The sequence below is a fragment of the Nannobrachium achirus genome (assembly GCF_963921795.1).
Source record: "Nannobrachium achirus genome assembly, chromosome: 8".
Lineage (NCBI taxonomy): Eukaryota > Metazoa > Chordata > Actinopteri > Myctophiformes > Myctophidae > Nannobrachium > Nannobrachium achirus.
In genome coordinates this window covers 36,954,736-36,972,020 of record NC_137817.1, presented here as the reverse complement: position 1 = coordinate 36,972,020, position 17,285 = coordinate 36,954,736, and the positions used below count along the sequence as shown (strand labels likewise).

At 42.6% G+C, this 17,285-nt stretch overlaps 2 protein-coding genes across 6 annotated transcripts in view; both read right to left on the bottom strand.

The window, feature by feature from the left end:
• Nucleotides 1-46: 46 nt before the first annotated feature.
• On the bottom strand, nucleotides 47-7,868 carry LOC308289626 (estrogen-related receptor gamma-like; the record flags this gene model as incomplete). Its single annotated transcript, XM_080731361.1, has 6 exons — nucleotides 5,761-7,868; nucleotides 3,774-3,890; nucleotides 3,413-3,526; nucleotides 3,089-3,250; nucleotides 2,036-2,305; nucleotides 47-291 (listed from the first exon to the last, which is right to left on the bottom strand). The coding sequence occupies exons 1-6, from the start codon at nucleotides 6,203-6,205 to the stop codon at nucleotides 47-49; spliced, it is 1,353 nt and encodes a 450-aa protein (XP_080587487.1). The 5' UTR covers nucleotides 6,206-7,868.
• Nucleotides 7,869-9,475: 1,607 nt separating this feature from the next.
• Nucleotides 9,476-17,285, bottom strand: part of ltbp4 (latent transforming growth factor beta binding protein 4) — a 70,019-nt gene continuing 62,209 nt past the window's right edge. For all 5 annotated transcript variants that reach the window (XM_080732281.1, XM_080732282.1, XM_080732283.1 and 2 more), the window contains 6 exons: nucleotides 16,943-17,095; nucleotides 16,437-16,598; nucleotides 15,752-15,914; nucleotides 14,798-15,093; nucleotides 14,049-14,201; nucleotides 9,476-13,196 (listed from right to left, as the gene is read on the bottom strand). In XM_080732281.1, the coding sequence (XP_080588407.1) occupies nucleotides 13,054-13,196; nucleotides 14,049-14,201; nucleotides 14,798-15,093; nucleotides 15,752-15,914; nucleotides 16,437-16,598; nucleotides 16,943-17,095 (1,070 nt within the window). In that variant the 3' untranslated portion in view covers nucleotides 9,476-13,053. The remainder of the gene's footprint in view (nucleotides 13,197-14,048; nucleotides 14,202-14,797; nucleotides 15,094-15,751; nucleotides 15,915-16,436; nucleotides 16,599-16,942; nucleotides 17,096-17,285) is intronic.

Below are 17,285 nucleotides of genomic sequence, written 5' to 3'. Positions count from 1 at the left end.
GTGATGTGGAGAGTTCTGTGTGTATGAGCGTGCGTGTTTGGCGCGTTCATGCTTTGGCCTCCAACATCTCCAGCAGCAGTCTGTGCAGTGGGACATGGTGCTGGTGGTGCAGGCGGAGCAGAGTGAGCGCGGCCAGGTCGGCCGCCTGGCGGAGCAGCGGGAGGCTCATGAGCAGGCGGCCGGCACGGTGCGGATCACCCCGGTGCTGCTGGGACTCGTAGTCCTGAAGGGCCTCGTGGAGACTGTCACGGAACCACTGGACCGAGTCCACGCCGTCTACTGGTTCTGCATCTGCAGCAGGAGACAGGGGAGGGTGGGTCAACTAAAGCAGGGGTCTTCAACGTGTTCAGGCCAGGGACCCCTTAGTTGAGAGAGAGATGAAGCAGGGACCCCCCCACAACCCATAGATATGATATAGTTTCATCGTTTGACAGCACAATCATCAGTGTATTTTGGGTTCATGTAAATTTGTGTTTTCAGATATTTAACCACTTGAACCGTCAATACTTAATAAAATTGACCTTTCACTCTGTACTTAGTCTGCTCTTTTTCCCCTCTACACCAAAGCTCTTTGCCAAAAATAGCCAATCTACAAGCTCGCCTCGCAGAGCTTGTAGATCAGCTATTTTTAGCTAAAGTTCTCAGAATATGGACACTAGGGTTCAAGTGGTTAATACAAAAAAGGAGAAACAAAGTTTCTATCACTCAAAGATTTGGAGGACCCCCTGTAGTAACTCTGGGGAACCCCTAGGAGTCCAGAACCCCCTGTTGAAGACCTCTGAACTAAACTCTCCCAGAGTGAATAAATCTGAAAACGCCGCCCTATGTGTGAACAACCACAAACGCATATTTCCTGAAACGATGACATTACGGCGCAAACTCTCCCGTAACCTGCATTGGTGCTTTGTGGCAACTTTACAGCACCACTCACAGGCCAGGCATATACGTATACTACAGTGGTTTTGTTGCGTTCTGGGGTTCTCAGTGGTTTCATGTGGACACACATTTTTTTAGACAATTCCATGTGTACAGCAAATCGTCTTCGTGTATACATAGCCTTAGAATCTTATGTCATATTACGCTATGTAAATGTGCAAATCTTTCCCCCTGAGATACAGATACTCTTGAACCCCAGCATCCCTATTCTGGCAGGAACGTTCACCAAAAATAGACGATCTACAAGCTGTAGAGCCTGTTGATTCGGCTGAAGAGAGTTAGGGGTAGATGGAAAAATAACTCATTAAGTACAGTGCAACTCAGGCAGTTCTGTTTTACTAAGCATGGGGGGGGGGGGGGGGTTCAGGAGACGGTCGAGGTCACTATCGCACACACACACATGCAGCTGCATCATTTCAGTTTGCTGGAAGAGGAGCTAGGGTGTCTAAACGTATTGATCGCAGAGGAGATGATTATTGATATTGATTGATGTCTGGGAACTGAAGCAGGAGACCTCATTGATCTACAAACTACAAACATGTTATGTTGTGAGAGAGAGGCCGTGTGTCTAAAACATAGAACAATTGGATAGATAAATGCATGTCCAAAATATGACATTATGTTGGTTTTTCATAATATCATCAGTCAGCATAGCGGCCGAATTTACTTTTGATTCATTGATTATTTTATTAGACAAAAATAGAGAACAGTACAAGTCAATACAATAGAAATGTAGTAAAGTAAAAGTACAGTTAAACACCCTGCCTAAAAGGAACATCCCAAATAAGACCTTTTACGGTCGTTTTTACGTTGGAAGTCCTTGGTATTTAATTCATGGACATAGCAAATAGCAAGCAAAGAAAACATCGAGACACAAAAGAGAAATTAGACGTTTGCCTGGGACCCAAACTAGTGAAAACAACAGATCTAGATCGGCTATTTTCACTGCTTCTTAATTATTCAATTTTTTATATCATTTAAAAAATATATTTATTCCTGAAATTATTTTGTGTGTGTGTGTGTGTGTGTGTGTGTGTGTGTGTGTGTGTGTGTGTGTGCGTGCGTGCGTGCGTGCGTGCGTGTGCGTGCGTGTGCGTACCAGAGTTAGCCAGTGTCACAGCCCTCAGTGCCACCACCTCCTCCTGGGTCAGCTTCATAGAGTGGTACTTGCTGGACAGGTGACGCAGAACTTCGTACAAGTCGGCCAGGCCTGAGGCGCCACATTGTTCTTTGTCCAATCGCAAGTTCTCTGCAAAGACAAGCTCCTCCCCCGAGGCCTGGGAGCGCCACGCCACACCCACTAACAGGGCCTCCATCCAACCACTCTGTAGCAGAGACGTCTGATCCTCCAATGACAGTTCAGAGAAGCCTGGCGTGTAGGACAGAGCAGTGGTCAGCGTTGGTACTGAGGTTTTTGATGTACTGTACTTTTTATTTTCTCCACCAGTCCGAAGGCAAAGTGTGAACCCTGTTGTTAGTCTGTCTGGGGCTAATCCAGTGGGCCAGTTGTCTGGATTTAAAATGAAGCAATCACAGAACTAAAAGTTCCTATGATTGGCCGCTAGTTGCACTGTTCTGGTACCAGAAGCAACATGTTCTCCACAGGATTCCTTTCATTTCCCCCGAACTTTTACATTTGATTTTCTAACCTTAATAAACATAGTCATAAATACTTTATGGCTTCTAGTTTAAAGCCTTGTTTCAATCACCATGATATGCGTTTTGTGAAAATATGGTCCAATTTATGTTATATTTGATATTAAAGCAGGGTATGCTGTAAGAGGGGATTGTGATCATAGGCTTGATGATTCTTCTTCGTGTGCTTTATTTTCGGCAAGCTCAACACATCATTCTCCCAAGTATCCCTGCGGTTGCACCTGACCATTGGCAGCCAATAGCATTCGAGATGGTACCATTTCTACCAATGAACGTTGATTTCTACAATACAAGGGCCAAAAAAGCTTAATTTTAGCAGCAAAGTAACCAATGGCTTCCCTTTTTCAGACTATGGGCTAATCACACAAACTGCTTGAATGATCAGCACTACATTTCTTGTACCTGCTGGCAGTAGGTGACAGGGGCAAACGACACATCATCTCTGTCCCCGGCCTCTGACATGGTGGAGATAATGAAGTACAATAAACGTGTGTACCTGGTATGTGTTTGGCCCAACCAATCAGAAGTAGCAGCTGGCGGTTCAGGAGGTCGCACAGAGTCAGCAGACACCTAAGGCCTCTATCATTGGTCGATTTGTCCTCATTGGCAGCCAGGGGGGCGGGATCTGTCACTAGCAGCTGAGAGATCACTTTGTTTCCTGGCAGATGGAAAGTGAACAATAATGTACTGTAATAGTTATTAACTATAATATGAATTATTACTCCAGGAGTGTGTGTGTGTGTGTGTGTGTGTGTGTGTGTGTGTGTGTGTGTGTGTGTGTGTGTGTGTGTGTGTGTGTGTGTGTGTGTGAGACACTTACTGTTACTACTGTTAACAGGGTGTGTGTATGGGGCTTCCACATATTGCCCGAGCTCCGAGTTCCCCCTCCTCTTGTACCTCTGTCTTCCTCCTCTGACGCGATCCAAACGCACACCTGAGACAGAACAACACACACTCATTAAACTGACATCTGATAAATAAACTGCAGCCTAAGTACAACATCTGCATACTTCTAAATCCATTTTAGTGACTTGACTAATGGAGATATGGTGGAAATAATACAAAATGAATGGATAAATAGGCCTACACATACTGTTAGGGATGGATGAGTGGATGGATAGATGGATGGGTGGATGACTAACGCTATGGAGCACTGGAGCAGAGCTAGGTGGATGACCAACCTTCTCTCATCATGCCAGCCTGCAGACATTTGTGGAAGCGACATGACTGGCAGGCTTTTCTCCTTCTCTTGGTGATCTCACACTGGTCAATCATTGGACAGCTGTACTCCACATTACCTACAGGCACACACACACACACACACACACACACACACACACACACACACACACACACACACACAGAAACGTGTGTTATTACTAAACTTCAGCTTGGCAGAGACAGAGACAGACAGACGGGACAGACAGACAGTCAGCCGGCGTGCCGGACAGAAAGTACAAATCAGCCTTAGATTAGATTGAACTGCCCTTCACTTCTGCTGCACACATTTTCGTTGGTCTGTTTATAAAACGGGCTATTCCTCATTTACATGGAGGCATTTCCATGGCACGCCTAGCTACTGTATGTACAGGTGATGAGTCTGGTGACCCTTGATCATTCGGAAATTCCATCCATCTGTTGGAAATGCCATGAAAACAGGTCGTTGTGGACACCGTCTACTCTGTTCTGACTTCGCCAGGCGCTGTCTATGGTGCTGAAATACTTTACAGGGATGCATTTGCTTCCGGTTTAAACCTGGTCAAAGTCCCAGTCCCCCTATGGTCCCAGCCCAGACCTTACAGTCTATGGCTCAGACTGGAGATGTAGACTGTAGTGATTTACATACATATGCCTACAACATTTTATCACACTGTACGTTTTTTTTAACGAAAATTAGTTATTTTATTTAATATTATCACAGGGATACGATAATTTCTTTACTCGGAACTTGTGTCCTTGTCGGACCTAAACGGCTCTGACCTCTTAACTCAGTCCTGATGGTGATCTAGGAAAATAAAGGGTCTGAGGCTGCGAGGCAACAGTCGCTGTCGTCCTCCCGTATGAAAACATCAGCTGAAGAACGCCTTACCAATAACATTATAAACGTAAAAGAAGGTAAGACAAGTGCTTATGACACAGTTAGTTGACACAATCGATCTAGCGTCATCAATCAATAGTTAGTTAGGCAGGATTTGCCACGGAGAGTTGCCATTAACTATTTCATAGCGTTCAAACTAAATCCATTTAGGCCTACATGTAAAGGAACAGATAGATGGACTCACACAGTAGTACAGACGCTTCCCCGTCTAGCTCAGAGAAGTCAAAATAATGATAAGTTGATCTATAAACCAATAAACACACACCCAGACTTCACACACAAATCAATTGGCGCGACTCCTCCATCTGCTGGGAAACTGTAGCAGCCTGCTTTAATTGGCTATTGATTAACATGGTCCATTAACACCCCACACAACTTGGCCTCAATTTGTACGGGGACACACCAATATTATAACTCTATGGGACACACCCGCTGTATCACACTTGTCTGTCTCTCTGAACTAAAAGCCCGCGCTCGCTTTTGCGCGCGAAAGCATGCATGCGCGCGCGCACGCACGCACGCTCTCACACACACACACACACACACACACACACACACACACACACACTTGCCCCAAAAAAGTGCTCAACCCCAGTACTTGAGTTGAGTCAAAGTAGGCTATTAATGAGCCTACTCCTGGTCAAATATAGGATTATCAGCTTGGCTACAAGTGAAAGTTACAATACTTGAGTTAATGTATTGGATTACTTGGTTAAAGGGGAAAACCACGCATTTTCAACATTGAACTAAGTCATTAATATACCTTAGAGGAGTGGTTTGGAAATAAGAAAAAAGTCGACCCCACAATCAATCCTCCAGTTCTAGGCAACACAGAAGGGGGGGGGGGCTTTTTTCTTATCCTCTAAGGTATATTGACATAGTTCAATGTTGAAAATTGGTGGTTTTCCCCTTAAAGTTCTTTTAAAAATACTTTTTTAATTGCAATGCATAATTATTTCCAGAATTCTTTAAATACTAGAAATTGTGAAAATAGCAGATCTCTCTCACTCTCCCTCTCTCTCTCTCTCTCTCTCTCTCTCTCTCTCTCTCTCTCTCTCTCTCTCTCTCACCTTGTATAGTCCTCTTGAAGAAAGCTTTGCAAGCTTCGCAGGAAGCCACGCCATAGTGGAAACCTGAGGCAAAGTCACCGCAGACCAGACAGCACCTCTTGGGCGCCACCAGGTGGTCATATCGCAGGACAGAGTCCACCTGAGTGGAGACGTGCGTGTCGACGCTGCTGCTGATGGCACTCCTACCGCTGGAGCTGGAGTTATCTGGAGAGCCAGGGTCCAGGGAGTGAGCTCTGGAGAAGAGGCCGTATGAACTGCTGTCGGACTCGGAGGCTGGGCTGTCGAGGGGGACGACTGGGCGAGGAGGGCTGAACGACATGGTCCTGTCCAGCGGGAAGCCTGAGCTAGGAGGGCCGATTAAGAGGCATGAGGGCTTGTTGGGAGATGGCACCTCATCATCAGAGCAAGAGAGAACCCATGCATGCTGATGGAGAACGTACATCATGCTGACCAGGATTCAAGTAAACCTGCATTTTTATATAAACCTGAGGTTTATTAACGATCCCTGATGGCTTGTCAAACGCAAACATATTGTATGTGTGCATGTAAAGGTGTTTCCAATGCAGCTACGCCCAAATATGGAGTGTGTTGTCTAACTTCAATGTATCGTCATGGCATCAGGCGAAAAACACATCAGTCAGCTCCATATGACTAGTTGCCACGTCTATAGAAGCGCGACATAGGTGTGAGGGCCGCGTAGCAGCCCGAACTCTAGACGTGTGGACCAAACCTCTACAGTCTACCTATACAGGTATATCAAATCAGAAATAGAGTATGTGTATGTCTTTTATTCTGGAGGAGGTTGTCCAGTTGTGAGGTGAGAGTTTATACTAATCACATAATATGAATAACACACAGAAACATGCTAGGCTTCTGACTGGAATAACAGAATAGGCAAAGCGATATTAAAATGATAAGGCTTGTTCCTTACCTGGGTCTGTTGTTGAGTAAGTAGCTGTCAGTCAGACAGAAGTCCTTCAGGTCCATTCTCTTGCTAAGATTGAACCTTGTGTAAAACCTGTCTCCTCCAATGTCTACTTGTCCTCCCTGTCCTCTCAACACAGAAGTGTTTGTAATTTCTCACTTCCACCAAATAGAGCAGAGTCAAAGGTGTCTTAGCTCTTGCACGGTGCTTTCAATATAGTCAGTGTGCTTTCAAGCCCAAAAGTGCGACACTGTCACTGTTATTAAGTTGTGAACTGGCCTTGTGACAGTGTTCAATCAGTGTCAGCACATCCCCCAGGGAGAACTTCCCAGGCTGAGGTAAGTCTACAAAATATCCCCAAAGAAAATGTATAGTTGTTTTCTGTTCAACGCAACAAACAACAGAGGAAAACAACTAACTCTCACCAATACAGACCAGTGTAGACAGGTATTGAGGCTGAAGCTGATAGAGAAGAGAGGACTAACTGTTGATGGACAGAGAGCGAGACACAGACAGGCAGACGGACAAACAGACAGACCAACAGAGAGCTGACTTCTCAAAGGGTTTATATCTGTTGGCCTCTGTTATGGAAGGGTGGGACCTTGTGGATCAGCCAATCAGCGAGTATTGTTTCCCCAGGGATTGACAGCTTGGATCGTGTCTATTGATCAGGATGATGACAGATGTAGGACACTGAACTGATGTCTCCTACAAGCTTAATTATCTGACTGTTTAATATCTGTGTGTGTTATTATTTAACCATCATTAAGTCTTTAAACTAAAGTTCACCCCCAAAATGTAAAACATATTTTTTATTTTATCAATCCATCGACCTATTAATTCTGGATCTGGAATCAATGGGAGTACATTTATTATAATCAAATTATTGGCTTAACAATGTGACAAAAACAAAAAAATATTATTATACTCAAGTCTCAATGGGCTAATCGATAGAAAAAAAGCCATTTTGGGGGTCAACTATTCATTTAAGTATTGCAATTATATTTCATATTATGGTCTGCATTTGTTATTGATGTGCTTTGAACCGTTGATTTGGAGGATCTCATCTGTTTCTTTTAGGGCAAATGCGCTCATTTGTAGCGTGTTATTTATGTTTTGTTTTCACTCAAGTATAAAAACGGCTTTGTGTATGCAGCATCTTACCTCAAGAACACTGATTTAATTGTTAAGCAGACGCAGTAAAAGCCCCAGTCTTTAATCTATCTATTTGTAACTGACTGTTAGAACTATCCAACTAAAACTGTACTTATACCTGGGATGCTGGTTACAGTAAGTCTTCCCACAAGGGGAACACCTCAATTTAGCTGAGAAAGGGAGGAGGGAGAGGAGAAGAACAAGATATTGGAGGAGTGTGTGTGTGTGTGTGTGTGTGTGTGTGTGTGTGTGTGTGTGTGTGTGTGTGTGTGTGTGTGTGTGTGTGTGTGTGTGTGTGTGTGTGTGTGTGTGTGTGTGTGTGTGTGCGTGCGTGCGCGCGCGCGCGCGTGCGTGCGTGTGCACTGTGCGCACTAATCTTGGCATCAGAGGCTTCAATGTGCCTTCTCAGAATTATTTGAGGATGTGCTGTGTCATAAGAACTAAAGAACTGGGCCGATCATGCCACGCAGAAAAAGAACATCCCGTTTCTCAGATCAGAACCCAACGTTCTGCTGATCATTTCAAAACATATTGTCAATCATACATTACCAGTATAATCAGTTGTTAACCTCATTCAAATTGACAGTGTATTGCTGCCTGGATTACAGCCTGTCAGGCTGGCCTGCAGTGCTAATCTCACCAACACTGTATCAGCAGCCTGCAGCACGCACACGCGCGCCCCACTGACCTGTCACTTGTTGGTATTTCAGGATTGCACTCCCCTGAGTGCTGGTGAGACTGAAGAAAGATTCTATATGATACTGTCAAGATACTGACCAGGGGTCAGAGGTGTAACATACAGCTATATTAAAAGAGTCAGGAGGAAAAAGGAAAAGGATAACCAAGGTTGCAAACCAGGTGGAAGCACACAAAGCACACTCTCCTAAAGATAATCACAATTGCATGTCAGGTACAGGTATCCAACCACTTACGCAATAACAAACTACTAAATAGAGGCACTGCAGTTACTGTCATAAAGGTAAATGTACCTCACACACTTTCTAGAAGAGGGACAGTCACCCGTCACTACAGGTACTGTAACTCACTACACCTAAAGCTCAAGTAAACACACAGAGCAGCATGTTTCTCATGCCCTTTTACACACCCAGGCAGTGAGAGGCTGTTACACCAATGCCTAATCTGTCACTCACTGCACTGGTGTTAATGAAGGGACGGAAGGGAGAAGGACCTGGAAGAAGACACAAGAAACATGAGGCGCAGACACACACACAAACCCTGAACCCATGACACCAGGATTTTGACAAGATACTGACCATGATAATGACTGATATACTGACCATGATGATACTGACAAGAGGGGCTACTGACATGATCGGACAAGATCATATTGTGTGTGTGTGTGTGTGTGTGTGCGCGCTCGCACATGTGCGTGTGTCATGTGTGTCGTGTGTGTATGTGCGCGCAAGCGTGCGTGCGTAGTGCGTACTGTACGTGTATGAACTCTGAAGGGATTGCTGTATAAATTGTCTCAAGCTGTGGATCAAAGACAAACTGCATCTGGATACCAGAGCTCTGGAACCTGAAACGATTTAACCAACAAGTAAAATAATGAATCTGTCATGAAACACATGCCATGTGGATGCAACTGTCGAACAAAAAACAACCAACACAAAATTCTAATAAAGCGTGTGCAAATGTATTTTCTTTTTCAGTCACATCAACAACAAAGATAAAAAAGGTCATCATTGGTAAAATAAAAGAACAATTAACAAATACCAAAGACTACAACATTTATAAATCTACAAAGTATTGTGTGAACACAGACAGACGGCCTGGTTTCGTACAGTGCATAATGTTAAAATCAACTTTAGGTGCTGAGGAAACATTTGAAAGATTTACTTTTTTTCATATCATATCATATCATATCATATCATATCATATCAAATCATCAAATATAAGTAAATACATAAATACTGTAGGAAAAATAAACAAAGTCCTACTAGCTGGAACAGCTTTCATTTGGTAAAAGAAAAAGGAGTATTTTTGTAAAAACGTAAATAATATGTACATGGTATTGGCACCCATTAACAGCATTTCCATATTGTTAGTTGCAGACAGAGTTGAGCTTCCAGTCACCTTTCTGCTCTGGTACATTCACTCTGCTTACAGCTTACAGCTGCTTTCAACGCAAGTTAGGCCATAACATTTAAACTGCCATAAGAATAAATCGTTGCTGTCGGGCAGAAACCTCCTAACTCCATATTCTTTTTGTGTTTTTTTTTATTTTTTGTAACTCATTGACTGCCACAAGACGAGTTTCACAAGCTATTCATTTTATTTATTATTTATAAAGAATATTAAAAAATTGATCGCCGCAACGCAGTGCCACGAACAAAGCACATCCTGTCTTGGCAGGATTGACTGCATTCTAGAGCTTGCAGGAATCTGCCCATTTCTATGTACTGTAGCTCATGCCTGGTAGCACTTAGAAGGCTCAGTTTCCTTTTTTCACTGATCATGGATTACTTCTGCTTGCACGATCGCTCGATAGCGCACAACGCGACACTTCACGAGCACATTAAAAGGTAAGAAAATCATAAAATAGCGTGGCAATATCACCAGAAAGTCAATTTTTCATCGTGACAGTCAATTAATGTCCAAGTTGATCATCCTACAGCGTCACACAAAAGCATCAAAAGAAGCAGACCCACGAGCCCGTTTTGAGCTTGCAAACCTGTTACTTTTGCTACTTTAGAATTTGAATCCTGAAAAAGTAACAGTTTTGGACAAACAGTATGAGGTTTGCACCCGACAGAGACGAAATGTACAGAGACGTCAGTAATGTTTGAAAATCACATTCGTTACTTCTATAAAGTCACCAGATAAACAAATAAATGAAAGTGAAAAAGAACAACATAAATTAGGAGAAGGAGAGCTATCGGCAGACAACATGGACCGAAATTGAAGAATTTGGTTCAGAGCTTCTGTGTTGTTGTACAAAATAATGTACAAATAATAAAATGTATGCATAAATCCTGCAGCCATAATGATTTGTTATCTACCAATTACATTAGACAGAATCTTTGTCTTTGCTTCAGATTCTGTCTAATAAACCAAACAATTACCTACAGTGGCCAGGTGAGGGTGCTGATAAGTTTCATGTCTGTCTCTTATGTTGTCCCCCATTAGTCGTCATCAGTGTTGGGATTTGCAAGCCAGTCTTGGCAGAAATTAATGTAGTGGGCAAATCATGTGGTTCCCTTAAGCACACGATCCTCACTACATTTAGACCATGTCTAACAGTAACAACAAGCTAGTTAGTTAGATCAGGGGTCTTCAACAGGGGGTCCTGTTGAAGGGGGTCCTCAGAGTCACTACAGGGGGTCCTGCAAATCTTTGTGTGATAGAAACTTTTTTTCCTCCTTTTTTATTTTAACCACTTGAACCCTAACGTCCATATTCTGTGAACTTTAGCCAAAACTATCAGATCTACAAGCTCACAACGCCTCTTGCTGCGAGGCGTTGTGAGCTTGTAGATCGGCTATTTTTGGCAAAGAGGTTTGGTGTAGAGGGGAACAAGAGCAGACAAAGTACAGAGTGAAAGGTCAAGTTTATTAAGTATTGACGGTTCAAGTGGTTAAATATCTGTTGTTGTTTTTTTACATGAATCCAAAATACACTGATGATTGTGCTGTCAAACGATATGGAAGCTCTGAACAGGTTGTGGGGGTCCTTGCTTCATCTCTCTATCAACTAAGGGGTCCTTGGCCTGAAAAAGTTGAAGACCCCTGAGTTAGATCATGTACTGTGGGCCAGGTGTTCAATGACTGGACTGGCCCAGGATCAGCTAAATTAAATGACTTGTTATCAGTTCCAACAAAACTGGTTTAGCCCATGTCATAGCCAAGCCAAAACATCCTAGTCTACATGTAAAATGTGTACAAATCTCTAAATATATATACTATATTTTCTAAAGCGAACATTTGTACCTCAAATTTTTGCTTCTGGGTGTCCCTGGATCAAGGAAGTATTCAATTTGGTGTGCATGAACTAATGACGTACTGTAAGATCATGCAACTGGCCCACTCATGTCCAAATACCTTTGGTCCCCTACAATACATCTCCTATCAATGATAGAGATGATGATGATTAAAAGAGATTCCACACTGTTCACTCTCAAATTACAGCCAAACAGTCTTTAACCTCATAATAATTGTTTCATTTGGAGAAGAGAAACATAACAATATTGTCCAAACACTCACGGCAAGTTTTACAGTAGCGTTCTATTCCACCTCTTAAAGGTCACCTCAAGAAAATACAGAAAGGAAACAAATGATTCTATTTTATGTTCCACTTCATGGGCCATTTCACCTCTGGGACAACCCGATCTTATTTTATTGTTGTTTGGGACACGATCAACACAATCCTGAGTTATTTTTTGTGTTCAATCTACGTTTTGAGATATTTTAGTATTTCAGCACGTACTAGTGATGCAAAACGCATCATATGATGCAAAACGCATCACTAGTACATGCAGAAATACTAAAATATCTAAAAACACAGATTGAACACAAAAAATAACTCAGGATTGTGTTGATCGTGTCCCAAACAACAATAAAATAAGATCGGGTTGTCCCAGAGATGAAATGGCCCTTTAAATAGGTAAGGTATATGTTCACCTGATTGATGTCTTATCTGAATATTTAGCTTCCGTATTTTGTCTTCCTTTTTTGCAATTTGCAGCAGACTTTTACATTTTTTGAATACATTTTTATTGAAATATTTAATATTTAAGTAATGTTTATCAATAAAAATAGATTTTACAAAACATAAAAAAGGTTACTTGCGGGGCCCGTTAAACCATAGATAAACCTAAAAATGGGCCCATCACAGACTTAATAATTTAATTTAATTTACTCTCTTTTCCCCATTTTCATTTTTTTGGGGTGAGGGAGATTAAGCTTCACTTTCATTAATATTCTCTTAAAAAAGACAGAGAAAACATTATGCTCACATCAAAGTTTGGTATTCAAACTAGACTAGACTTTTGAAGGTAGTCTAGTTTTACACGATTTGTTTTCTAGGGCTGGAATAGTTTTAAGACAGGGTCAACCACATCTGAGTGGAGGCAGCATAAACACCACTTCTGGCTCAAGGATGCAGTGTTGAAAAATGACTGTCCAGGTTTGTTTGTTTGAAAGCCCTGGAAATGGAACCTAAGGATTTCTATATCCTGAATAGGCAGGCGGGTTCTACTCGGCCACACAGTGGTTGGGCCTGCGGGACATCACATATCCTCGCCTACAGACGCAGCGGTACGAACCCGCCGTGTTCACACAGCGAGCGTTCACACACTCATATTCCACCTCCCGATGGTGCTCACACTCATTTATGTCTGGGGGGAAAAGGAGAGAGAGAGAGAGAGAGAGAGAGAGAGAGAGAGAGAGAGAGAGAGAGAGAGAGGAAGACATTCACACATCAGATTCATAATGAATCAAACATTTTATACATGGTAGACAAGTTGAGATAATTCTATGCAGAAAGGATTTGAAAAGTCAAATGGTATTAATTAATTTCTATAATGAGTCTGTGTGTCTGTGATTGACTCTCCTAGCTGAGGCACGAACTTCTAAGTCAATGTTGAAATTAATGTGAAGTGATGAAAGGGAACTTGACATTTTAAATGTACTACTTGGATCATATGTCATATTTAGCGTAATATACTCTAATTTCCTTTGTATTGTTTCATATATCAGAATTAGTGTTGGGCAATTATACTTAGGAAAGTGATATTTTACTTACTTTGTATGAAGTGTGATATATTATATTATATTACTTTTTTCTTTACAGTTTTTTCTGCATATTCCATATTGGAACAATACAACAGTAAATATCCTTACAGGAGGGAATCAAAAATCAACGAGACAGCAAAACTAATTAAACACATTGAAGATAGCGAAGTACAAGCTACTTTACAGTACGTTCAAATGCACCGTTTCCGTTACATGTTATGAGCTATTTTCGGGTGCGTGACCTGTCAAGCGACAAAGCACATATTCAGTTGAATAATTCACAGAACGCGGTTGAAAGTGATTAGCCTATACTGCCCACACAAATTCACAATGGACAATGCACGAATACAACATAACTGCACGATGGCACATGCTTAAAAAGAACAGATCTACCCAACACTGATCATATTATGTTATTTACTGTATATGTTCATATTATATATATGTTATCTTGCCTCTGCAGGTCATGGAGGTCATGTCCAGCTCATATCCTTGGTAACAGTCACAGGTGTAACCCTCGGCGACACGGATACACCTGCCGTTCTCACAGCCGTGCAGTATCCCACAATCCTCGGCCGTACTCAGACCAGCGTATGAGTCGTAACGTCCTAGAGGAGACAAGAACAGAAAGATAAAGAGACACATATAAGAGTCAGTCACATATAAAACATACAAACTATGAATAGTTTTGTGTGTGGTTCAAGTCCCCAGCTCGTAATCATACAGTAGCTATGTGGGTTTTGAATGTTACAACTCCGTCGGAATCAATCGACTTCCAAGTAACAATCATGCTACCATGGCAACAGCCCATGCGTTACAACCTAATTAGGAGCAATTAAACATCCAGTGAGGTTACTCGATTACAAGTAAAAGTCCAGAATTCAAAATGAACTTAAAGGTACAAAAGTATAGGTATCAAAATGTACTTAAATACCAAAAGTAAAAGTACAAAATGTTTGAGAATAGCCACAGTGTAAAATATGGCTAAAGTGGTTTATGTATGTTTTATAATATTATAATTTATACCTGCAAAGTAACTAGTAACTAAAGTTTTCAAATAAACGTAGTGGAGTAAAAGTATAATATTTGGATCTGAGATGTAGTGGAGTAGAAGTAAAATTGGATATTGGAAATACTCAAGTAAAATACCTCAAGATTGTACTCAAGTAAATGTACTTAGTTACTTTACGCCACTGCGACTCACTCTCATACACCCTGCGAGGTCCTCCTCCTGCGCCTCCTCCTCTGAAGGGAGGCCCCGCCCTCCAGGGCTCCGCCCCTCCTTCCTCCCCCCCCTCCTCCTCCTCGGCGTAAGGCCCTCTGCCAGGGAGCGGGGCCAGGCTCAGGGGCCGGCCCTCCGCCACGGAAGGGGGAAGGGGCCGCGCTCCGAAGGCCCTCTCAGACCGGGGGTCCACGGGGACCCGGAAGGCCGGGGTCCTGGGAGGAGGGCCGGAGTCTGGGGAGGCGCCGTAGTCTCCCTCGTCATAGTAGCCACCCGCACTGGAGGAGAGACAAAGAAGAGATGGTTTCGGTCTACTAATGCAGTGGTTTTCATTTCAACCAGTGGTCCGGGGACCACCAGTGTTCCTTGAGGGGGTTCCAGCTAAATGATGGAGTTGGTAAACAAATGAACCCTTATAGATCTTTAACTCTTGGGAGTGTAAAATGAAAAATGTTAAACATCTGCATTACTTCATTGAGTCTAGTCTTAGAGAATGTAGATTAAAATGTTTTGCCTGTTATCTCTTCTATGGTACCAACATCAATACAGCATGGAATTGTGGATAATATTATTTTCCAACAGGAAAGAAAATCTCAAATGTCGGTCCATGGCTCAAATGCCGAATAAACCTTGATATGGAAAAGGTTGAAAACCACTGTACTAATGGTTTAACAATGAGTTCATGATAATAAACGTTATCGAGAGGGTTTATCTGTCACTACTCGCGCAGGTGCAAGAAGAAGCAAAATGCAAGTATGTGAGCTCCTCGAAGGCATTGTGAAACAACAACATACAATGACAGAAATAGTGAGCGATGATGATGATGATGATGATATACATGACATGGCTTTGCGTGTATGTGTAGTTATGACCCCCTCATCATCCACCGCTCAAAAACTAAGCTAAAAAAATATGTGTGCGTGCGTGTGTACGTACCCATATCCAGTGGGCCTGTAGGCTCCGTCAGGCACTCCATAGCCATCAGGTATTCTCCCTCTAAAACGAGAACTGCTGCCCCCTGCTGGTGAGTAGTCATCATAACTACCATAATCTCTGCCTGGAACTTCAGCTGGGGAGTAAGGAGATCCATAAGGAGGAGCTGAGAGGAGAGAAGAGAAGAGAAGAGAAGAGAAGAGAAGAGAGGATAGGGTTAATTTCCTTTGTTGTTCTAAATGATCAATGTTTGTTGTTAAGTTTATTATATCCCCAACTGGGCAATCGTTCAGATCGTCTTATTATGCTTTAGTGCAGCACGCAAAGCATAATAAGAAGATGAGGGCTGACCGCTCTAATAGATGACACTTTCTTAAGCACTTGCTTGTCATATACAGTATATAGAAATTTCAGACGATCAATAATAGAACCGAGATAAAGTATAAGTGGTTACTAAATCTGCCTGGCCATTTATGACACTACTCTGAGAAGCTTGTGAAGATCATATAAAATCAATGCAGGCGTCTTTAGTCTTTGTGACAGGAATGCCTCTTCACACAAATTCATCCTATATTCGTGTCTGATTCCTATGTGAATTGTTAGGACCTGATCGTCATATCAACATGTTTACTGACATAAAAGCAAATCAATGCCATCAATATCATGTCATCTACTGTATCATTCATACCTCCTCCTCCAGGAGCCAGTCTGGATCCAGAACCCAGTCTGGACCCAGAACCTAGTCTGGTTCCAGAACCCAGTCTGGTTCCAGGTTCAGGTGAATCTCGGTCAAGGGAGCTCTCTGGGAAAGGTGGGGGAAGGACAGAGCTGCACAGAGTAACGTAGTCCTCTGGGAAGAGAGAGAGAGACATAGAGGCATACACAGATACACAGAGAGACATACAGAGAGTGATATAGAGACAGAAAGAGACACAGAGAGAAAGACAGAGAGAAGATAGGTAGAGAGAGGGGGGGATCAGACAATGAAGCAACACGATCCCCAACCCTTAACTTACAGTTCATTGTAATTGTTGATTTATGATTATCAAATTGCCGTTTTGTTGTTACTTTGTACCTTTTAATAATTTTTGTAAGATATACAGTATGACATAAGTCACTGTTGGCACGTTGGCAGTATGACCACTACTTCCCACAAGACTCCACCACTGCACTGGGACTGGCCTCTCCTCTCACCTGAGTCAGTAGCAGGGCAGAGGGCACACTGCAGCCCCCAGCCCTCTCCATACAGGCAGCAGCAGTCTGTGAACGTCACCTGACCTCCCATCAGAGGACTCTGACACACCAGATCAGCTGTGACATGCTGCCAGCAGAATGACAGATTCTCATCTGAGAGAGAGAGAGAGAGAGAGAGAGAGAGAGAGAGAGAGAGAGAATGGGAGGGAGAAAATGGGAGGGAGACACGTAAGAGTTAGGAATGGATGGAGAGAGAAGAAGGGAGCAGTGTTGGATAATGTTACTTTTATAAGTAACTTTTTAAGTTACAGATGTATTGCCGTCAAATAGTAATCCGTTATGT